The 25956-nt window shown below is 33.7% G+C and overlaps 1 protein-coding gene across 1 annotated transcript; it reads left to right on the top strand.

Annotated features, from left to right (window-relative positions):
* Nucleotides 1-109: 109 nt before the first annotated feature.
* Nucleotides 110-15917, top strand: LOC133190015 (peroxisomal leader peptide-processing protease-like). Its single transcript, XM_061325491.1, has 10 exons — nucleotides 110-358; nucleotides 1960-2739; nucleotides 4756-4907; nucleotides 5238-5393; nucleotides 10361-10510; nucleotides 10909-11030; nucleotides 13435-13523; nucleotides 13873-13967; nucleotides 14467-14544; nucleotides 15745-15917. Exons 2-10 carry the CDS (start codon nucleotides 1973-1975, stop codon nucleotides 15768-15770), a joined length of 1635 nt encoding a protein of 544 aa, XP_061181475.1. The 5' UTR covers nucleotides 110-358; nucleotides 1960-1972; the 3' UTR covers nucleotides 15771-15917.
* The last annotated feature ends 10039 nt before the right edge of the window (nucleotides 15918-25956 follow it).

The following is a 25956-nucleotide window of genomic DNA, read 5'->3' as shown; positions in this document are numbered from 1 at the left end:
TATGAAAAAACTGGGTCTTTTTTCATCTGTCTTTAGCTTACCACAAACAGAGACTTTTGTGGGCGGTATATTTTGATTTGACGTCATACGATAGTCTTAAACCGGAAATAACGTGATTGGTTGAGGGAATTCAAGCATTTACAACTTAATAAGTTAATTGACTTGATATTGACCTCTCACAGATATAATAGTATGACTTTATGTATATATACTTAAGAAGAATGAGGCACATTATTCTTGATCACTGGGAGCAATTTCACATGCACAAAAGCTGCTAATTTTTAGAGCACCTGTTAGTACGCAAGTATTGATGACGTAGTCAGCACGGAAGTGATTTTTAGCAAGGTGCCCGAAGAAGGTACTGAGTTCAGAGTTGTAATAAATAATGTATTATAAATAATATACATAGGCTCATAAAGAAGCTGGGAGTAAATGAGACTATGATAATAATAATGGGATGATCGACTTACGCATGTGCCCCGAAGCCTATTTGTAATCACACAAAGCAGAACTATACAATGTGTGGATTATTAGTAATATGTGAATCAAAGAGAAAATACAAGTATCTAACTTTAACAAAAAATAGAAAGAACTGAAACATCATCGTCAACGACAACAACAAAACTAATGGATATGCTGAATGACAACCCTCAAACACCCCACCTCCCTCCCTTAAATGCACACAGCCACTTTATTTACCACATTCTGCAGTTATGTAATTTTAACAGGACAAAATTAATTGCAACTATAAAAGAAAACATGCTAAAGTACATCATCACCTTAGAGTTTACAAAAATATTAAAACTCAATATCAACTTGTACACCTGTTTTGTTCAAGCATATTTTACCACTTGTGGTGTCAGTCAGTTAACTTATCGTTCAGCATAGTTGAAGTTTGTTCAATTCTATTCAAATCCCCTGGAACAGACAGACCCAAAAAAGTAAAACATGGATTGTAGGAGAGCCTCTTTGGAATGTTTTAGCTTAAACATGTTACACTGGGTAAGACATTTAAATAAGGAGGAATATAAATGTGCAGCAGGTTTAATTGCCAGTGGCAATTAATAACCACCAGTTGATAGACAGTGCACATTTGTTCAGTTCAGGGGGTGCATGCTCCAATGCTAGTCTGGTGTATCATATTTTTTCTTCCTGTTTCACAATAATTTACCTTAAGTCCAAGCATATTCATTATATATGTGTTCTGATGATCTTTAAGTTTGTTGGATAAGAAACTTTTAATTGTTATGGAACAAAAACAAGGAATTCTTACTATAAGACCTTTTAGGGTGATAAATTGTTTCTCAGAATGCAAAAATGAAGAGCATTTCAAAGATTTTTATGTTTTTTAAAGTATATATATTCTTTTAAATGGCATTATCAGTAGGATTCTAAATGAAGTTTGTGAAAGTGAGTCATGGCTTAATATATTGATAAATCTTTGCAAACAACAATAATGTCAAATGCATATATTTTCAAGTTTTATAGATATTACAGGGTCTGTACAGGCCACAAAAAGTGCTTAGATGTTTTAACATGTTTAAATGGCAGAAAAGCAAAAAGTCATGGAAATTGCTTAAATTAATGAATGTACCTGGTATATGCTTTATTTTTTCTGTGGTGCTTGAATTATAATTATGAGCTTCTATATAAGCTTGCCAAAAGGAAAGAAAGAAAAAGAAAATATCCTTTGATTTGATTTACTTTTGTATGCACTACCAATGAGAAAATGTTAGGGGAAAAATATAGATTAAAGGTTAAATAATAATAATTTAAAAAAGAAATCCACTTTATTGTTTATTTGAATGATTGTATTGTCCAAAATGCTTGAAAAATGGCTTCTAAAGGGCTGGAAAAGTGCTTGAAAAATAATGAAAGTAGGCTTATGAACCCTGCATTAAGTGTGATGTTTGTTTTACCTTTATTTCATTGTTTTTGTATTTATAAATTTTTGGACAGGTAACAAACAGTAATGGAAAGAGAGCCGCATCCTATTTGTGGCACAATAACCATAAGATCTACAGTGGACAACTCATTAGAAAACACCTGTAGCGGATTCCTCTTGGATAGCAAGCTGGGATACTTCCTAACACATGGAACTGTTTTATCTGAACATTTACACATCAAAAGTAAAGTATTCAAAGAATTAAAGAAGAAATTGTATTCCAGTGTAAAACAAACTTTGGGACATCTACAGGTAACTATCCAATTGCCAAAGATTGACTTGGAAAATTTTGTCAGTATCAGTTTAAATACTGACTTGAAAACCTCTCTTTCTAATGCTGTATTAGAAGGTCTCCGAGAAAACCAATGCACTCAGTTTTCAGGAAGTGTCCATAGTTTATTTTGTGTACCATCCTTACGAACTCTTTTAAAGAAACTCATGCCACCTGATAATTGGGAATTTGCAGATGATTTATCAAAGAAGAGCAAAGAAGACCAATCAAAATCATTGATTTTCCACAATCTGTTATCTTGTTTTGTACTTATCAAGCTGCATGATTGGGTACCTTTCCATTCAATTATTTCAACAAAGTCTTCTAGTGGTAACTTCATAGGAGATCCAGTGGAAATTATTTCTACACCATTTGGAGGGCTTAATCCAGAGGTATTCCTAAATTCTAGAAGTGCTGGGATCATAAGTAATACAGCAGGAAAACATAAAGTTCTGTTAATGACTGATGCCAGATGTGTTCCAGGCTCTGAGGGTGGAATACTACTGGAGAGGAAGAGATCAAGGTAATAACTGTGATGTACTGGAAATTACTGAAAACTGAGATATACTGAGAAATACTAAGATAAACTGAAAAAATATTGACTACAGAGAAATAGTGACTACTGTGATATACTAATATACTGAGAAATATTGACTACTTAGATATACTGAGAAATACTGACTACTGAGATTTACTGAGAAATGCTGACTACTGAGATATACTGAGAAATACTGACTACTGAGATTTACTGAGAAATGCTGACTACTGAGATTTACTGAGAAATACTGACTACTGAGATATACTGAGGAATACTGACTACTGAGATATACTGAGAAATACTGACTACTTAGAAATACTGACTACTGAGATTTACTGCGAAATGCTGACTACTGAGATATACTGAGAAATACTGACTACTGAGATTTACAAAGAAATGCTGACTACCAAGATATACTGAGAAATCTGACTACTGAGATTTACTGAGAAATGCTGACTACTGAGATTTACTGAGAAATACTGACTACTGAGATATGCTGAGGAATACTGACTACTGAGATATACTGAGAAATACTGACTACTGAGATTTACTGAGAAATACTGACTACTGAGATTTACTGAGAAATGCTGACTACTGAGATATACTGAGAAATACTGACTACTGAGATTTACTGAGAAATGCTGACTACTGAGATTTACTGAGAAATACTGACTACTGAGATATACTGAGGAATACTGACTACTGAGATATACTGAGAAATACTGACTTTTTAGAAATACTGACTACTGAGATTTACTGCGAAATGCTGACTACTGAGATATACTGAGAAATACTGACTACTGAGATTTACAAAGAAATGCTGACTACCGAGATATACTGAGAAATCTGACTACTGAGATTTACTGAGAAATGCTGACTACTGAGATTTACTGAGAAATACTGACTACTGAGATATGCTGAGGAATACTGACTACTGAGATATACTGAGAAATACTGACTACTGAGATTTACTGAGAAATACTGACTACTGAGATATACTGAGGAATACTGACTACTGAGATATACTGAGGAATACTGACTACTGAGGTATACTGAGAAATACTGACTACTGAGATATACTGAGAAATACTGACTACTGAGATATACTGAGAAATACTGACTACTGAGATATACTGAGGAATACTGACTACTGAGATATACTGAGGAATACTGACTACTGAGATTTACTGAGAAATACTGACTACTGAGATATACTGAGGAATACTGACTACTGAGATCCAGAGTACACATTATAAACACATTTTTATGCTTCTATTGCCCTCTTTATAAATTTATAACACTTTTATGGAAAAATGATAGTGTAAATACAGGTAAAATGTGACACAAATTATATATATTAAAGATAAAAACATAATTTCTTTTTTTTATTTGATGAAGTGAAATCATTGGCAGTTGTGAGATTTTATGTTGATTCATAAATTTTGTATATGACATTATGACTCAGTCTGATTTCCAGTGTTTTAATACCCAGATAGCACTTAGTGCGTGCCTTTGCCATCTCAATCTTTTTTTCCTGGCTTGTTTTCATTTATTTGTCACCAGACTGGCCTCGATGCAGTATTAACAAAATCAGTGGGAAAAAAAATCAGCGTCTGCCTCTTTCAAGGATTCATCTAATTTAAAAGAATTTTTTTTAAAAATCCCAGGGTACTTAAGTTTCATAAAAATCTTTTTCAAAGTTATGAGATATTCTACAGACTTATTAACAGACAAACATGGAAAAGATTACCTTAACCCTCTTCAACTTCATTCTTTGAGGTAATTAGAAGTTATTTACACTAACTCAAAAAGTGAGCATATGCTTCAACCAATGTCAAATAGATAAAAAAAAAGAAGAAAAAAATTGATGAGGTATAAATCCTATATATATATATATATATATATATATATATATATATATATATATATATATATATATATATGAAAAATTGCCCTATTTTGATGTTATGTTCACATATTATTCGCTTGTATAATTCACAGGTCTGTAATTGGTGTGATGATAGCCACTCTCTGCTGGAAAAATAATGAGTGGGTGGGACTATCCATGGCCTGTGCCTTGCCAGAAATTCTGAAAGCAGTAGATGGAATTCCTATTGACATCTCTCCTGCAGTGCTAAACATTGCTGGCAAAGGTTGATCAGATTTTACTTCTGCATGTTGTCTTGTACCAGTATCTAGATGAAGACATCTATAGGTTTTTGTTCCCTCAAGAGGTGGGGGGTATATTTTAAGCTATAAGTGGGAGAGGAAACATGATGCAAGTTCACAGAACAAATCTGAAGCACAAAGAAGCACATAAATGTATCAGAGTGATGAACAATGTCACTTTGACAAATTCCAATAGAATTATTTTTAAAACTGACTTTATCTTATCTACCATTAGCTGTTTTATTTGATATCCAATCTGTAGGATACAATTTTTCTTAGTTTTTTATTTTTATTATTTGAATCAAAATTGGTAGGTCAAGCAGATACAGTTTTACAACAAGTTGTCCGCTCAGTTCCCATGATCTCTGTCAGAGGAAGCTGGGGGTCAGGGTTCACAGTTGGTATCCATGGTGATGAAGTCATTCTCCTGACATGCAGCCATGTTGTCAAAGATTGCAGTCACACTCCAGGTACGTAAGGTCAGGAAGAAAAATATTATAGTCTTATTTCCCCTCTCCTAACTGACCCTATGTTTTACCTTCAGTTCAAGTTTTTTATGGCAAGAATTTTTGCATATTCTTTGTACTGGATCAAGTAGGATAAGTCTTGGCTGCATCTGCATCATTATATTAATCTACTCTTAATACATGGTAAACTTGTTACAGTATACCCTTAAATTTAGAAGGAGAGAAAATTAAAAAAAAAATGTTTGTTCCTTCATGAATTTTTCACTCATATTGAGAGATGCCACCACTTGCAGGTTGAGGGCTGCAAAATTAGGCCTGTGCTTGGCATTTAAGGTCTTTGAGCAGTGAGGGGTCTTTTTTGTGCCAGCATCTACTTTGACTTGGGACCTTGATTTTTACGGACTCATCTGAAGGACCGGTCTCCACGTCATGCAGTTTAGTTTAGGCCAATTTAGTTTACAACTAGTGTTTTCAGTTTTTGATTTCGCACATGGTGTTACCATGGTTACTACAACAATATAGAAATAGAAATTTCTGTGAATTCTTTCAAAATGCTACTTCTACAGTTTTGGTCTGATTTCAATATGACTTACTACACAAGTGGACTACACTTAGATACATAAATTTCTGTTTATTTGGATTTGATTTAGATGAACATACAGTGAACTAAAAATAGGATAATGTTGGAGTTCTTACAAAATGCTATTCTTCCTATGGTTTTTGGTTTGAATTTAACAAAACTTGGTGCACAAGTAAACAAAACCAAGGATCATTATTGTCCCCCACTTTTGAGAAAGTGAAGGAACATTATATCTCATTTTTGTCTGTCAGTCTGTCACAAAAACTTTAATCTTAGTCATCATATATTTTGAATAAGAAAAGATAGGGCTTTCATATTTCACATGTACATTACCTGTGATAAGACCTTTCCAAATATACTATGATTTAATGACCTCATGACCTTGACCTACTTTTCAAAAATATTAACTTTAATTATAACTTTTGAATGAGAGAAGATAGAGCATTCATATTTGACATGTGTTTTACCTGTGACAAGTCATTTCTGATCATGCTATGATATTTGACACCATGACCTTGACCTTGAAAAAATATTTGACATGTGCAATACCTGTGACAAGATGTTTCCAAATGTGCTGTGATTTTTAGCTCACCTGAGCTGAAAGCTCAAGTGAGCTTTTCTGATCAACCGTTGTCCGGCGTCCGTCCGTCTGTCTGTCTAGCTGTCCGTCCGTCTGTAAACTTTTCACATTTTCAACTTCTTCTCAAGAACCACTGGGCCAGTTTTAACCAAACTTATTTCAAAACATCCTTGGGTGAAGGGGAGTTTAAATTGTTAAAATGAAGGGCCAAGTCCCCTTCAAAGGGGAGATAATCAAGAAAAGACAAAAATCGGGTGGGGTCATTAAAAAATCTTCTTCCAAGAACCACTGGGCCAGAGAAGCTGAAACTTATGTGGAAGCATCCTGGGGTAGTGCAGATTCTAAATTGTTCAAATCATGACCCCCTTGGGTAGGGCGGGGCCACAATAGGGAATCCAAGTTTTACATTGAAATACAGGTAAACTTCGTTATCTCGACATCGACGGGACCATCGGAAAATGTCGAGATATCCGAGGTGTCGAGATATCAGAGTTGAGACTTGACGTCCAAGATTTCACTGCATAACCAAACACATACATGTGTATAAGCTTATTATACGTACATGACTTCAATATAGAAGGTCAACTTATTTCAGCAATCCCTCTATTTTTATAAAAAAAAATAAGAAGTTATTTTTAAAAATCTTATTTATAAAGCCTGTTCTTTCTCTTTATCGAAATCGTTCTAAATTTTTGTAGTTTTCCATCCAGCATTCGCGTGCTACTTGCTTTTTTGTCCGAACAGGATACAAAATGCACTCTATAAACTTCGAACCGAACCGTATAAACATGATAAAGTCGACATCCGAGATACGAAAACATATTAAATGCGTAATTTTTTTTTTCTTATTTCATTCAGGAAGAATTAATGTGCATTAATATTAATTTTTTAAGAGATTTGTGTATCTAAACTAACGTAGTGATATTACAGATGCATGGATTACGGATGATTCGGTTAATCGTGTCGTTAATCGGATTATTTCCTGTTGAATGCATTTTAACTACAAAATATTATTAGAACATCGTTTAATTCTTTAGTTTGAATTTATTCAATTTGTTTATTATTCTTTGTAATTTATTTATCTTTTTCAATTTTAAAAGTTATGTTAGGTTTCGACATAAATAAACACCTGTAAATTTAAGCAGAATCGTGTAGATTTATCAGTGATATTACCCAAACTGAACATTAAGCAATTAACGTCTCAAAGACGCCGAGGGGGCTTTGGATTCACCTACAAACACAGTCTATAGAATTAATTAAGCAGCGTGCAGTCATAACATGGGTGTGAAAGGTGTGAATTTTTGACGACGTCGAGATACCCGGAGCCGTCCGTGCGTGACGAGCGACCCTATCTGACAAACAGTTAGGTTCAGTGGAGCAGAAAATTGCCGATGTCGACATATACCAGGTAAATTTTGCTCTTGGGACTGTGAATATACGTCGAGATAACCAGGGTTGTCGAGATTACTGAGGTCGACATATCAGAGTTTTTGCAAATCATTTATATAGTAAATACTGCCGGGACCGCGGACGGACGTCGACATATCCCAGGTTGTCGACATATCCGATGTCGAGATACCGAAGTTTACCTGTATGTTGTTAAAATCTTCTTCTCAAGAACCATTGGGCCAGAAAAACTGAAACTTATGTGGAAGCATCCTGGGGTAGTGTAGATTCTAAATTGTTCAAATCATGACCCCCATGGGTAGGGTGGGGCCACAATAGGTAATCCAAGTTTTACATTGAAATATGTAGGAAAAATCTTTAAAAATCTTTTTTTCAAGAACCACTAGGCCAGAAAAGCTGAAACTTATGTGGAAGCATCCTGGGATAGTGTAAATTCTAATTGTTCAAATCATGACCCCTTGGGGTAGGGCGGGGCCACAATAAGTACTACAAGGGAGGGGGGATCAGATGAAAAACAGCAAGGCCAAAGTTACTCAGGTGAGCGTTGTGGCCCATGGGCCTCTTGTTACCTAACTTCACAGTTTTTATCAAACTGTGTAGTTTGACCTAATTTTCAAAAAAAGTACATTGCTGATAACTTTTGATTGAGAGAAGATAGGGCATAAATCTATGTTTGACATGTGCATTGCCTGTTTCAAGACCTTTTAGAATGTTATCTTGTTTTTGACCTCATGACCTTAAAGTTTATCTACTGTCTTTTTTCAGTTCTTTTTACATTGGTAATAACTTTTCAATGAGAAGAAGATAGGGCTTTCATATTTTACATCACATTACCTATGACAACACCTTTCAGAAAGTTATATAATTTTTGACTTCATGATCTTCACTAGAAGTTTGAAGGACACACATTAACGAGACAGTCAGTGGCGGATCCAGAAGTTCTTGTGGGGGGGTTTTGAGGCCCGTAGGGCCGAAGGGGGAGGGCATGGGAGGAGGTGTCCCCCTCCCATAGGTGGGGGTTCGGGGGGCCTCCCCCGAGAAGTTTTCTTAAAAAATGGCTCCAAATGGTGCATCTTCCAGCATTTTAGATTGAATGAATTAGTTTTTTGCCACTTGTTTTTCAAGACCGACCTACCCAAATTTTCAAGAATTTGAACAAAAAATAAAAATTTTGAGATTTATTTTTAACTTCCATGTAAACATGAAAAATGAGACTTTTCTAAAAAAAAAAAAATTCAATCAATCAATGTAAAATCTGATCAAATTAGAAATATCGCCATTTGATATATAATATTGAATTCTTTATTTTAAAACGCACGTTCAATGTGTCACATGTGAAGCTCTGACTACCAAAATACAACTGATGTGCATTTTCCCAACACTTAGAAAATTTGGATTCTGTGTAGAAACCCTAATTACTCTTTTCAACTACTTGACAATACTGTTCATATAATTTGCAATATAAAAAAATAATGGTATTTCGTATTGAAGAATATATATAAATTACTTTGGGAAAATGTTGGAATTATTGCTTATTCATGGGGGGGGGGGTAATTATAATTTCTAACATAAATGCACTCTTTAATTCTATTTTTATTTTTACCCACTTACTAGCCCAATGTTTGAAAAAAAAGTTTTGAAAGTTTCGAAGGGTCTACTTTCCAAGTATAGTTATGTCATGAAAATATTGTATCAGGGATGTTTATACTATAGTATATAGTATACGTCCCTTATTGTATTAATTAATTTTTTTCCAAATAATAATAATCACAGTTTATTCAAGTAGTTCAATAAAGTAACATTCAATTATCGAAGAATGAAAATTCATGAAAGAATATTACTTAACCAATACCAAAACATAACGTAATAACTATGTGCAGTTTTGGTTGTTAGTGTATGACCTTGTGTCATCACTAGCGGCACGGACTATCATGATCTCTGTACTGTTGATTACTTGTGTATATACTGTGTGCGCTCAAGCGGAAAGGGATTTCTCGTGGTGGCTGTATATTTCATCTCTTTGTGTAAAACAGTGGGCTTGGATAGAGCCTCACTTATGAAAGATATTGTTAAAATGGCACTTCTAAAAAAAAATTTTTTGATTGGGCGGGGGGGGGGGGGGGGGGTCCCGAACCCCCCCAACCCCCCCTGAATCCACCACTGACAGTTACAATATGCCATAAATAACTGCATCCCAACCACTAAGATACCAAAAGCAGGGGACCACAATTCTTTTAATTATTAGCTTGTTTTTATTTATTGATGTTGCCATAGCTACTATGTTTCAAATGCAGGTGCTGCTTTTCTCTTTCTTATTATATATAAGTACAAACTAATAGAGCTACAGTCTCATCAGAGACTTCTGGTTATTAAGTGTTTTGTTTGTTTGTTTGTTTTTTTAAGCAAAAATTAAATGGCCTTCAGGAAATGTGTACTCTGGAAAGCTTCTGTACAGAAATTTCACCTCCCCTGCATTTGACCTTGCTTTATTGTCTGTGAAGGTCAATGCAGCTGACTTGCCATCTACACTGAAAACATCAAAGGTGGAGGAAGGTAAATTTGACGAATGAGGTCTAAATATACCCATTAATTACATTAACATTAATTTTGCAAATTTTAATAAAAATGCTTATTACATTTGGAAACATGAAATACCTCCTTAGAAACATCAGGTCTGGTGATACATTTAGATGTATTTACTAACCAATGATGGAGAATAGAAATTTTTTCATTCTTAAAATTTCAATCTAAAAATGCATTAAAAGCTGATAATATTGACACCCATTTGTAAGATTTCTGGTGTGCATAGTATTCAATCTACTAGGGTGAAGCAAAAATGAAAATATTACATTCTGCCTCATGAAACTTTTATCACAGGTAAATATTTCCTTTTTAATCAGACTTCATAAGATCTTCTTTCATTAACTCAAACTTTTTTTTTTTTATTATAGGAGAGGCAATATTTGGAGTGGGTCATGCCATCTTCAATGAAGAATATGACCTTCTTCCATCAGCTACCTCAGGAACTGTGTCAAAAATTCTTAGAATAAAGAACCAAATTGTCATGCTTCAGGTATTTTATGCATTATTTACCAAGTTGTAAAACTTGGTACAGTCAAACCTGTATTAAGCAAGCACTAAACACTGCAAACTAAGCAGTCCTAAATTATTTTTCTTTAAAGATCAAAAAAGCATTTTTCATTAGTGTTCAAAGCTTCCTTAAGGGTTTTGATTATAGGTCACATATGACAAGTGGTTGTACAGTTAAATAAGGTACCGGTAATCATGATCCATTTTAATAATGCAGGAATTTAGACTTCAGAGTAACAAGATTGTGTTAGAGTTCCACTAAAAGCAGAATAAAACATAAAGAATGATTAATTTGCTTCCAGTATTTCTAATAATTCACAGATTATATCAATATAACAAATTATAACACACTGAAAGTTGTTGAAATTCAATGAATGAAAATTCTCTATTAGGCATTTCCTTAATACTAGAAGAATTTTTTTTTTTAAAGTATTGCTTATGACAGAAAGTTACACATTACTTTACTGCAAGTCATTTAGCAGGTTTGACCATCTATGTTTGCATGTAATATGTGATTTATACCATCATTTATGGTTTTACAAGGATTCTGTATTTGATTTGAAAAGTACTAGTATTTGAAACAAAATGTACTTTAATGTTTTCTTATGAGCTCATTTGATTGAGTCACTCAGGTGACCTATTGCTATCTGTTTTTGTCTGTCGCCGTGCTGTTGTGTGTCCTGCATAAACTTTTCAGTTCATATGAGCTGAAAGCTCAAGTAAGCTTTTCTGATCACCCGTTGTCCGTCATCCGCCTGTCCATCTGTCAGTCTGTCTGTAAACTTTTTCACATTTTCGACTTCTTCAAGAACCACTGAGCAGATTTTAACCAAAGTTGGCATAAAGTAACCTTGGGTAAAGGGGACTCTAAATTATTCAAATTAAGGGCCAAGCCCGGTTCCAAGGGGAGATAATCAAGAAAAAGGCAAAAATACATGTAGGGTAGGGTCATTTAAAAATCTTTTTCTCAAGAGCCACTGGACCAGATTACCAGTAAGTGAAAGTTGTATGAAAGCTTCCTGCCATAATGTACATTCAAATTTATTCAGATCTTGGCCCCTGGGGGTACGATGGAGTCAGAGCAGGGGAACAAAGTTGAAATGGGAAAATATAGAAAAATGTAATCTATAACTGTAAGATTTTTCTTCTCAAGAACAGCAATCTCATGTTTAGTGATATTAATATGCAAGCATTCTCAGGCTATGCAGATTTAAATTTCTTAAAATCATTACCCCTGGAGGTAGGGTGGAACCACAATTAGGGATCAAAGTATTACATTGTGATAAAAAATAGGGAAAAAATCTTTTTAAAAAATCTTCCTCTGGTGTACAGCAGGGACATGATTAGTCAAAAGTAATATGCAAGCATCCTCAGGTAGTGCAGATTCAAGTTACTTCAAATTATGGCCCCTGAGGGAAGCCTGGGGGGTGTGTGTGCAAAATAAAGGATCAAAGTTTTACATGGAAGTATGTAGGAAAAATCATTAAAATCTTCTTCTCAAGGAAGCAGGGACATTATTTGTCATATTAATATGCAAGCATCCTTAGGAAGTGCAGATTCAGGGTTGCTCAAAATCGTGACCCCTAGGGATAGGGTGGGGCCAAGTTAGAGAATCAGAGTTTATGTGGGAATGTATAGGAAATTTAAAAAAAACATTCAAGAACATTTACCTGGTAATCCCTCTAAACCCATGTTCAGGCCTCAGGGAAATTTATGATACAGTGTACCTTATTTTCTTTACTCCTGAATTTATAGGGGGCAAGCTGTATAAATATGGTAGTTATTGAGTCCTCATCAAGCTGTAAAATGTTTGTGATAGAAGTCTAGGTCAGTTCCAGGTGGGCCCAAAGTGGTCATAGCCCGAAAAACTCATGAAACTCAGGTGACAGTCAAAGTCCATGTGCCTCTTGTATTGATTTTACAACAAAAAATGAAAAATTTAAAAAAAAAAAATGCAACATGAACTCTGTGAGATTTTTCTAAGCTTAGAATAGAATGGGAACCAGTTTCAAGGTTTCATTTTAAAAAAAAAGTCAAAGTTACATATCATGAGTCAATTCTGCTGTGATCTAGCTCATGTAGTATTGATTAAAGTTTGTTGATACTATGGTCATAGGGGACAACAGGAAGGGTTAATGTCTTGTCAAGAGCAAAGATAGACAGATGTTTTGCTGAATTAATTTAAAAGTTAAGATTTTTTTAAAGTATACAGTGAAACTTCTCTAATCCATATGTTGTGTATTCTAAAATCTTCCCTAATACAGTGTAACATTAAGTCCCTTTCAGTGAATTCAATTGTTTACAATGTTGTGTACTCTGGAATGTTGTCTATTCCTGCCAAATTCCTGTCCAAATTAGAAAAGTTATACTGTACAGTGTACTTGTAGACCACCTGTGCTATACATGCCGGAGCCAGTGGGGGACCCATCATAAACAGACAGGGAAAAGTGGTTGGTGTCACAGTATGTAATGCAAAGTAAGTCAGTTGCTTATCAGGATTCAGAAATAGTTACTATTTCTTCCCAAACAAAAATTATCATTTGTTTTAGACTTACTGCATTTACTTATAAAGAATTTTTGTTTTGCACTTTACCTTTCTCATCATAGGTCAGAGGTCATTTAAAATTAGAGAATTCATTACATGGTTATTGGCAGAGTTACCAATGTGTTGAAATCTAACCTCCCTCTACTTATGTCCTCTACTTATGTCTTCTACAAAACCTGAAGCACAGAAATTATTAGACTACATTTGTAATGAAAATTGTTGAAAGACAAAATATTTGATGCAGACACTGGGTTATGTATAAATGTATATATCTTTACAGGGATGTGTCAGCTGGTGCTAGTTATCCACATATCAACATGTGTGTTCCCATGGAAACTGTGTTACCAATTATTGAAAAGTTTTTACAATCAAAGGGTTAGAATGATTTTGAAGATAATTCATTCTGTTGTATACAGTTTTAGAGATTTTTAAAAGAAGTTGGACAAAATTGTAATTTTTTTTCTCTGCACATGTATTTCATCAAGTACATGCTTAAGAAAAATGTGTTGACAATCCTGTTTTGCACGTTTAAGCCCTCTGCAGAACTTGATACTAACATCCTCAATAGACACTTTTGTTTTCATTTGCTGTTTCATTGATAAACAATGATATATAGTTATTGCCTGAATATGAGGGTGAAGTATGATTTGTTGGACTTGAAGCAACTTCTTTGGATTCTCACTAACTTGTTTTACTCTTCCCCATGTTGTCAAATGGGGACAACATCTTTATTTGTAAGGAAAAATTGTGCTAATTCACCTCAGTATTGGAGAAAATTGGCACCTCTTGTTAAATGTTGCTCAAACATTTCAAAAAATGATGTTTGTCCAGTAGCAGGTTTAACATAAAAATTGTTGGTTTTGTGCTTTTTCAGATGTAAGTGTGTTGGAGCAATTGCATGTAAAAGACCCTTTGATTAAAGTACTTTGGGCTCTGGAAACCAAAAACACAGGTAGGTTAACAAATAACACTCCTTTTAGCTCTACTGGTCAGATTTTGATGAACAGGGTTGCCATGGTTACTAAAAATAAAAATGTGTGTGAAATTCTTTCATAACACTATTCCTCCTATAGTTTTGATCTAGTTTCAATAAGACTTAGTACAAAAGTAGGCTATATATTTAGATACATAATTCTATGTATCAGTTTTTGATTTTGACGAACTATGTTGCCATGGGTACTAAAAACAAAAATTTCTTAGAAATTCTTTCAAAATACTACTGCTCCTTCAGTTTTGGTCCAAATTTCAATAAGATTTGGTACACAGGTAGACTATATTATGATACATAATTCTATTTATCAACTTGATTTTGACAAACGGTGTTGCCATGGCTACTAAAATTAGAAATTTCTTTGAATTCTTTTAAAACACTACTCCTCCAATGGTTTTGGTCTGATTAGACTTTTTACACATGTAGACTTTACTTAGATAATCTTTCTTTATCATATTAAGTACACACCAGTAGAGCTATAGTCTTGTTAGAGACTTCCAGTTTATACATACAGAACAAAGATATATTAGATGTAAATAAGTCATGAAAATAAGATTCTCTTTGATACTCAGTCTTGAATTGTATAAAAAGATTAGCTGGCAACCAGTTATCCAGCACCTATCTATTCTACTGGCTGACCAAACATCCAAGTCAAAGTTTATACCCCCAAAATATATTTTCTGGTCTCTATGTACATTTTATGCAAATGATAAATTTTCATGGTATTTTCCAAACATTTCATTTGGAAAATACCAAAGCTAAAACTTACAAAACAAGTGAGAGATTTTTTTCTTCAGTTGTCAAAACAACACAGCAATGTCTCATTTATTCATTTATGGGATTAATGAACTTTGAAATATTCAGAAAGTATTAAATAAAGGGGGAAACAGGGAAAAAGTAAACATTCATATTGGAACATGACAGAGGCAAAAATAAATTCCCTACCCAAATTTGGCCTTCTCTTCAAAAATCAATAGCATACTTCAACCAAATTAATGAAAAATGCACATTTAGACTTGCCCCTATTTTGGAAAAGGGGTAAGACCTTAAATCATAAAGTAGAAATTATGCTTATGTCTTACCATAAAATACAACAGAATTTTTTATGTTGCTATTTTTTTGCAGTGGATTTGTATTGAACTTGAATGTTTTTTCCCCTAGGTCACATGATCTCAAGCAGACTATAATGAAATGCTGGACTGTGAGTGATGAATATTTGACTTGATGGATGGCCAATTGTATTGATGTGTACATGGAGAAATTTCCAGGGAAATTAATTTTTTTTAATGAAAATCTTGGCATTTACTGTGATAAAACATTTTATTCTTTGATAATGTGTTGACTAATTTATTGAATACAGTTTATTATTAAAAGCCATGAAGTACATTTTCTGAGAACCTATGATAGCACACTTTTACTAGCATCAGAAGTACTGCATACAGGATTATTTTTGCCATATCACACTTGCAAACCATTTTGCCCTGTTTAATATTCACCCAGGCACAGTTGTGTTAAAAGAGATAACTCTGTTTTCTTTGAATTCACCGTTTTAAATTAATCCACTTATGAGGAGGGCAAAAGGGGCAAATATTAAACGGGGGCAAAAAGACACTTTAGACACCCAGGGGCAACCAAAATCACCATGTTAAAATCACTTACTGGTTTTATTTGCAGTTTTTATTAGATTGATATGAAATTATTTAATTATTAGTATGCTTGGAGACATGAGGATAAAATCATATAATGCAAAGGAGGGAAATGTGTGGTCAAATACAGAAAATTCCCAGGACTCTAAGACACAACTCAATATTATGTATTTATACAAACTGTTACACAGTCATCCTTATGTAGTGAAGATTTAAAATTGTCCAAACCATTGCCTAGATATGGGCGACAAAGGAAATCCAACATTTTACAGAGAATGTAGAGGTACTCTCTTCTTTCAAAAAATATTGAATTAATTTCATATGCAAGGATTCTCATGTGCTGTGTCAAACATATTCAATTCATAGTCCCTGGGACATTCCACAATAATACATGGATGAGACATTAAATTTTTTTTCTGGAGAACTCTAAGGCTACAAATTGTCAAACAAATGCAATCATTCCCATGCAGTGAAGATTCAAGTTTTTCTAAGCATGCCTCCTAGTGCAGGGATGGGACCAGGTCCAAAGTTTTACATGCCAAGAGGCCAAGTGCCACAGTGTTTGCCTGAGTTATCTTTTCATCAGATTTTTAAAAATATATTACCCCTTTTTATGCAATTGACAAATTTTAATTGACCTCATATTGTAACCCCATCATAGCCCCAAAGGATTATGTTTTAACCGAAATCGAATCCATGCACAATGGTGATGCTTCAATATCAATAAGACACACATGAACTTACTGTTCTGAAAGAGAACATTTTTAAAGATTTATTTTTTTCTACACATACATTTAATATGTAATATTTGATACCTAAATTTTTAGCCCCACCCTAAACAATGCTAAATTTCTGGGTCCATAATTTTAAGAGAAAAACTGGGATCCATATAACTTTGGAATGTTTGCATATAAATATGATTTAGTGTAGCCCTGCTATTTCAAAAAAAGATTTTAAGTTCCGATGTATTTCTTTGTAAAGTTCCCCTATGTGGCACAATGATTTGAACAAAATTCAATGCGCACTACATGACAATCTTTATGTTTTACTGTTAATGTATTTATTTGGCGTGTACGATATTTGGCGGAAACTGATTTTTTTAACATGATCGCGTAGATTTCTGAATGTACTTTACATGAATATGCACTTTATATGAATATATGTGTACACAAGACAATTAGCGATGTACTTGATTTAGCGGAAGCTGCTTTCCTCGAAGTGCGCTAGATAGAATTCACGACCAAATGTTGATACGATTCTGTACAGTTAACATTTTATTTACATTTCGTTACTTCCATTCAGTTAGTTTCTTTTTGCATATCAATTTAGTTCCTTTTTCGTTTGCAAAGGTGTAGCCGATTTCTAATCAGTCTGTAACGTGAAAAAAAAGGGGGGGAAAAACTTCCCAGAGACCATTTGAAAATGAGACAAACTGAGTAATAATCGTTTTATTTGTGAAAAGTTTACAATGAAAGGCAGCCAAAAAGGCCCATATGAGACTTTATTTTTTCTACTCAAGCAAGGAACATTTAAAAAAGAAAAAAAAAACATACAGAGGACTCGAGCGCGCGCGCGAGAGGATTGATAGTGAAAGAATAAACTGTATTTGGCATGCCAAATTCACAAAAACATAGTTTTACAGTTGACTACATTTATCGACTAAACTATTATTTATACGGATCATAAACTATAGCATAGTTAAAGAAGTTGGTCTATATTTCTCATCTCTAAACTATAGTTAAAGCCTTGCTCCAGTAATCCAGTGTAAACTATACTTAAAATTTGCGATTGCGAAACTAACATAGTTTATCTGATAAATACGGTTTCACGATTTGTAAACTATGGTTTACAACTCCAACTATAGTTAACGAATGTTAATGATACACTGTGGTTTACGATTGTAAACTAAACTTTTCAGATATTTTTAAAGGTGCCGAATTCACGAAATTGTGATAAATATAGTTTTACATTTGAGAAAAACAGCTTAACGACAGAATTTATGATTTTGTATCGGAGATGCACTATTTCCCGTGAAACTATGTTTCACAGCTCTATACTTTACGTATGGCACGCCAAATTCTCAAAAATGAGCTAAACACAGTTTTACAGCTGATAAACTAGGTTTATCGACTGTAAACTATAGTTTACGGACCGTAAACCATAGTTAACGACGTTAATCTATATTTCACATTTCTAAAATCGTAGTTAATGCCTTAATCTTTGTTTCACAAGTGAAAACTATACAATCATCTGCGATTGCAAAACGTAGTTTATCTGATAAATACGGTTTCACGATTTGTAAGCTATGGCTTACAATTCTTAACTATAGTTAACGTATGTTAATTATAATTTACAGTTGTAAACTGTAACTATCGTTTACAGCTATTTAAGGCGCCAAATTCACAAAATTGATAAATATAGTTTTACAGCTGGGAAACACAGTTTAACGCCAGAATCTCTGATTTTGTATTGGAGATGCACAATTTTCTGTAAAACTATATTCCACGACTCTAAAGTATATTTTACGATCAAAACTATAGTTAACAATAATTTTGTCCGTAAATTATAGATAGGTTAATCCTAGTTGGTTTGAACATATTTTATTGTAATTTATAAATACAATGGGATTGGGCACAAGTTCTGAAAACTTATCTCCCTACATGTAAATTACACATTTAAATCGTCACATTAAAACATGAAGTTTTAAAGTATACTTTATTTGCGAAAGTTTACAAATCGATGCATTTTGCTGATATATAGATACACTTAATTTTGTACAAATGCATATACTGATACATTGATTAATACTGACAAGGAAATCTACCAGGATGTTTAATAAATGTTTGAACAAAAGAAAAGAGACGTTCATTTTCTGCTAATCCTAGTTAGAACATGATAAGATTTAGCTATGTAACGATTATTTTCATTGGTTGTGAAATATATATATTTCTTATTGACATTAAAAGTTAATGTTCTTTCATTTTAAAGCAAATCTAGTTGGAACTTAAAAGAAAAATGACAGGAAAATTATTGAATTAAGTTTTTTTTTATTTAAAAGAGAAAGATAGAGAAAATGCATTTTGACTTTTTCTTCATCAGCAACGGAATAAATCGCTGACATTTATCCTTGCCGTTTTTCCAACATTTTGCGCTGATCAAACAAAAATGACTGAGCATTGCTGGTATCAAGAGTTGCTGAAATCTTGACATAGATTTAAGATTATCAAGAAGAGGAATAACTCATGAATATGTTCCGTTTTTATATAGAACTTACGGCAATGATACACATTCAGTATTTCCTCTAGCGATTGGTGCCGCGATATTTTGAATTGAAAACTATCGTTAACAGTTAACAGGTGTTTAGATTCATAAACTATATTTAACAACTCTTAACTATAGTTTACGAGTGTGAATTATAGTTTACGACTATAAACTATGATTGGCAAATGTGAATTATAGTTTATCTCTCAAAACTATAGTTTACGTCTGTTATATACATTTTATATAAGTATAAATGACAGTTATCTATGATTTCGTCTAAAATCTATAATTATCGAATGTAAAACATATAGTTTATCTGATAAATATAGTTTCACGATTTGTGAAACTATGATTAACAACTCTTAACAATGGTTAACGAATGTAAATTATAGTTTACAAATGAGAATCTATATTTATCAGTAAAATCTATTGTTAACGTTTATTTACAGACTATAAATAAACTTAGATTGGCATTCGTAAACTACTCTTTAAAACCGTTAAATATAGTTTACAGATGAAAACTATAGTGAACGAATCGTTAACTATAGTTTACAGTTCGTAAACTATAGTTTACAATCGATAAACCTAGTTTTTCAGCTGTTAAACTATGTTTATCTAATTTTTGTGAATTTGGAGTGCTATATTTACGATCAAAACTTAAGTTAGCAATAGGTCTGTTCGTAAATCATTGATAATGTTAATCCTAGTTACGGCATAAGATTTCGTTATGCAACGATTATATTCATTGTTTTTTAAAAAAATATTGTTGGCATTAGAAGTAAATTTCCTATCATGTTAAAGAAAATCTAATAGGAAATGAAAAAAAAAAAAGACTGAACAATTATTGACTAAATTTTTAATTATCAAAGAAAAAGATGAAGAAAAATGCAGACAGTTTGTTACATCAAATTTTTCTTCATAAGTAATGAAGTAAATCATTGATATTTATCCCTGTTGTATTTCCAACCTTTCCCGTCGTAGATCAGAAAAAGATGATTGAGCATTGCTGGTATCAAACGAGTCCCTGAAAGATTCCGCGAGGTGTTGAATTGAAAACTATCATTGAGAATTAACGGATATTTAGATTCATAAACTATATTTAACAACTCTTAACTATAGTTTACGAGTGTAGATTATAGTTTATGACGATAAACAATGGTTGACAAATGTGACTGAGTAATAGTTTATGTCTCAAAACTATAGTTTGCAATCGTTAATTATTGTTTACGTCTAGCTGTTAAATATAGTTTATGAGTATAAATGACAGTTTTAACTATAGTTTACGCCCGAAATCTATAATTAACGAATTAAAAATATAAAAAATATGTAAATCATAGTTTATCTGATAAATATAGTTTTACGATTTGATTAACGACCCTTAACTATGGTTAAGAAAGTAAATTATAATTTAGAAATGAGAAGCTATAATAGGTATCCGCAAAATCTATTGTTAACATTTATTTACAGACAGATAAACGTCGATTCACATTCGTAAACTATAGTTTATAATCAATATAGTTTTACAGATGAAAAATATAGTAAACGAATCGTTAACTACATGTATATAGTGTTCTTAAACTATAGTTTACAATCGATAAACTACGGAAGCCGGTTGGTGCCAGGTAGAAAAAATATTTTATCTGGCGGCCGCCAGATAACTTTCTGGCGGCCGCCAAATAATTATCTGGCGGCCGCCACATAAATAACTGGCGGCCGCCAGAAACTTATCTGGCGGCCGCCAAATAATTTTCTGGCGGCCGCCAGAAAGTTATTTGGCGGCCGCCAGAAATTATGTGGCGGCCGCCAAATAATTATCTGGCGGCCGCCAGAAATTATGTGGCGGCCGCCAGATAACTTTCTGGCGGCCGCCAAATATTTATCTGGCGGCCGCCAGAAAGTTATCTGGCGGCCGCCAGATAATTATTTGGCGGCCGCCAGATAATTATTTGGCGGCCGCCAGATAATTTCTGGCGGCCGCCAGATAGGTTTCTGGCGGCCGCCAGATAAGTTATCTGGCAGCCGCCAGATCTTTTTATCTGGCGGCCGCCAGAAAATTATATGGCGGCCGCCAGATAAGTTTCTGGCGGCCGCCAGTTATTTATCTGGCGGCGCCAGATAATTATTTGGCGGCCGCCAGAAACTTATCTGGCGGCCGCCAGATAAAATATTTTTCTACCTGGCACCTACCGGCTTCCGTAATAAACCTAGTTTATCAACCGTATGTTTTTTTTTTCCTAATTTTTGTGAATTTGGCGTGCCATAAATATCAATGCATACTTCCTGGTCCATTTACGATAACAAGAAATCATGGAAAAAAATGTCTAAACTTGACAAATTATACACACTAGCTCTAAAAGCACTCATGATTTTACAGAACTCAAAAATGCGCATGCTTTAATCAAACCGAATGGGGTTTGCGAAGATTGGACCATTTCAGGTGATAACTTAGGTTCTCTGTAAACTTTTGTAATGAGACTTAATGTCATGGATTTCTTTAATTTTTAAGGACCTTTATTGACTTTAAGGCTAAAAGCTGAACTTAGGTCAAGGCTAACCTTTTTTTTCCTCTCCATCTGCATGTTGTTGTTTTTTCCAGTTCTTCAGCACTTTTCTTTTTTTTTTTTTCCTGAAGCAAGGGACACAAATTCTCTGAATTAGCTTGATATTATTATTTTGTGGCAACGAAATAATTTGTGGCCACAGATTTTTTTTAGTATTTATTTTGTATGTAAAGAGAATATGGAACGGGCTCCAAACCATCTTCAACATTGCGCGTTTTACTGCAGTCAAATTGTCATATATGCATGTAAACCGTTAACAAGTTGTAACAATGTTGTTTTCATTGATACATTAAACGAACAATGTGTTCTATCCAACATTTAAGAATTTTTGAATTATACTCATACAAAAGAGATACAAAATTAAATAAACATTTATTAATCTGATAAATGTAATGCATATAGAACCGTACAGGACAATTTTAACCACTGTGAACAAACCTGTTGTGTACTAAACAAATATAAATCATTATAAACATGCTTAGCTTAGTATTTAAACAATACAAATTTCATATACTTGGACTTTGTGTCCTATAGACATTGTTGAATTTAATTAACACCATATAAGTAAATCTTGTATATCAAAGTAACAGTATTTTATGTTATGCCTATCATAATACTATGAATCACAAAATATATATCATTTTTATAATGTCAAACTGCAGCAGTTTATAAACTCACGTTAATAAAACTAAAACATTAACTTATATAAAGTGAAGTTTACTTTTGTCGTATAGAATGCATGGAATCTACGTAAAACCCTTAGTGTATCTATACAGTGTAACAAGTATAACAACTGCTATCTGTAGCTAACAATTTCGTGTGATAAAGATTTATATAATATCTTTTCTGAATATATATACATTAATATGTGTGTAATACTATAAAATGTTGCCCATGTAATCTGCACAGACCATATTTCGAACCTGTTCTGTTCGTTACATGCAAAATATGTACTAGTAAAGGTACTAAAAAAAATTCGTGGCCATGAATTTTATTTCGTGGCCATGAATTTTATTTTTTGGCCAAGAGTTAATTTAAAAAAAAAATCTTAAATACTATATATGTCCTTTACCAGCCGCCGTGGATCTCACAGTGTATAAATGTTAGTACATGTAAAATGACACCTTCTAAGACATGTACGGGTGTGAAGAAGGGTGTCTGTTAATCGCTTCCATAAAGTGAGTAGTTTGGATTCAATGTTTAATTCGTCAAATAAGTGTTACAGTATTCTGATTTCGCCGTGTCTAAAAAAAAGAGGCCCAAGGGCTTTAACGGTCACCTGGGTAATACAACAGTTTAGAGGATCCATAGAGTATAAAATAAATTGATATAGATGAAGCCTTGTTCCAAAAAGCAAGAGAAATAGGATGGTCAGGATCAATGAAATAATTAGTCTAGTATTCAGTAACCACAAATAAATTAAGTTCTAATTTGTCCCCCATTTATCGATATCACCATTCAGACTATTAACAAACTATTAGTGCTTCTGTACTATTTTTAACCCCATATCGTAACCTCTCACATTGGCCTCTCTTGGTCTGTGATGAACAATAATAAGTTATTTTTGTCTCATTTTTATTTATCTGCAATTTACAAGTCTATCTGATCATTCAAACTATAAGAGTACTTTTTGTGTTATACAATAAGAATTCTTGCATAATTCTCTTATTCAATCAACCTTTCTTTACAGTGATTAATTATCAAAAGTTAATGGCAAAGGGGAATAACTTCTCTCAGTAGAATACAAATTAATAGAGCCCTGGCCAAGACCAGAACACTTGACCAAATGGTCCAGATGTTCAAAAATTTTGTAAAAATCCCTTCCTTCTTAAAACTTTTACTCGGTTTGTCTCCGATATGTTTTCTCAACCAGAGAGCTACAGTTCTGCAGCTAGAGGCATCCTTGCTTATCATAACCATGCGCTTATTTAGATAATACCCAGGAAAAGAGAAGATGATTTTCAAAGAATTAATGCATTTTCACTATATAATCAATAGAGCCCCGCCCTAAAACCAGAACCTCGGACCCATGGGCCACGAAATTCACAATTTTGGAAGAGACACCCTAGCTCATCATAACTATGTACTTAGTTAGTCTGTTTAATACCGAGGAGTAGAAAAGAAGATTTTCAAACAATTAATGTATTTTCACTATATAATCAATAGAGTCCCGCCGTAACACCAGAATCCCTGACCCAGGGGCCATGAATTTCACAATGTTGGAAGAGACACCCTTGTTCATCATAACTATGAACTTAGTTAGTTTGTTTAATACCCAGCAGCAGAGAAGAAGATTTTCACAGAAATAAATTCATATAATGCACTTCCGCTAGTCCCGCCCTAGCACCAGAACCCCTGAGCCTGGGGCCATTTCACAATTTTGGTAGAGGCATCAGTGCTTATTACAATCATGACAACAATTCAACTGCTCGATGTCTAGGAGTAAAGAAGAAGATTTTTAAAGATAGCATTAACTTTTATGGTTTTAGCCCCACCCCTCAGCCCCCCCCCCCCGGGGGGGGGCATGGAATTCACAAATTTTGTTCCCCTTTATTCATACATGCTGTATGCAAACATTGGATGAAATATTGGTTCAGTGGTTCCAGAAAAGAAACTGAAAATGTTCAAATGTTTACGGACGATGCACAACGCATGACTACGGACGAAAACAGATAGCGTGACTTAGGTGACCTTAAAAAAACAAACAAACAAAAATACATATACTTGTATCACTTTGTCTCTAAGCAATTAAATCGCTGTGTATTATTGAATATTAAGAATGCTATGAATAACAACAATCAGACTGAACATTGTGTATTAATTTAAAGACCACCCCCCCCATCAGCGACGATTGATACAATGCAGACACGTATAGTATCGTTTTTGAAAGTGGGCAGGAAAAAAATACAACTTACCTGGAAAAAAACTTTTACAAACAAGAAAAAAAATTCCTTTCACAGCCAAATTTTATTAAATTACCATGATTTAATTATGCTACAACGAAAAAAAGGGGGGGGCAGCCTTTCAGTGAAATTTTACAATAGTAAAAGGTTATGTTCTGAAAAAAGTGGGTTGATCCCCCCCCCCACACTTTACGTGCAAAATGCTACAAAATGTGCTCAAATACAAGTAGATTATATTGACTAAACTGTAACGAGATTTTTGGAAATGGTACTAGTATATATTCATTATTGCACTGAAGTTTGAATGTTTTACAAGTACACATAATTTTTACACTTTCAATGTATATGTAAGACACGAGTTTCTATAAAAAAAAATCATTTCTCAGAAGAAATCCTCTTATGTATATTTGATATAGATTGGACCATATTTGACCTCTTTATTATCATTCAAGACCGTTTGAAGTAAATGGGGTCGGCAAGTGGATAACATATTGATATAGTGTGTATTCTGTAGTGAAAGATTCATACCAGATTCAACCATACAAAGAAAAAAAAATGCCCATGTATTGAACAGATGTATATACTGAGGTCAGGATTTGCTAAACACATTGTATACGCACAAAAAATGTTCACAAAAGATTGAAAGTGAAAGGTGAGGTAAAAATTAAGGTCACCAAATCGTCGCACTTGAAATAATGTGTATAATTATTACGTTAAAGAGGTCACTTCGCCGTTCCGTAAAAGTCCCCCAAACTAAGGGACCATAAATAGGACATAGATTTGAGTAGCGCCAATATGTGCCACCTCTCAGAAATACTGATATTCATACGCCAATCGTGGATCTGAAGAAAAATTTTACCCCCCTCCCCCCCCCCCCCCGTGTGTTCGGTTCGGTTCAGTTTATTCACTTATTTCATGAGCAACAATAACAAGAAATTGCTATGAAGATGAACTTGTTCCTGCTTTGAGTTAGTGTGTGTGTGAGGGTGTATTTGTATTTTT

Source organism: Saccostrea echinata, unplaced genomic scaffold (assembly GCF_033153115.1).
Source record: "Saccostrea echinata isolate AGI-Se365-2 ecotype Australia unplaced genomic scaffold, CSIRO_AGI_Sech_v1 ptg000020l, whole genome shotgun sequence".
Taxonomy (NCBI): domain Eukaryota; kingdom Metazoa; phylum Mollusca; class Bivalvia; order Ostreida; family Ostreidae; genus Saccostrea; species Saccostrea echinata.
The sequence above is the reverse complement of the archived record's forward strand: the minus strand, read 5'-3'. Positions and strand labels throughout refer to the sequence as shown.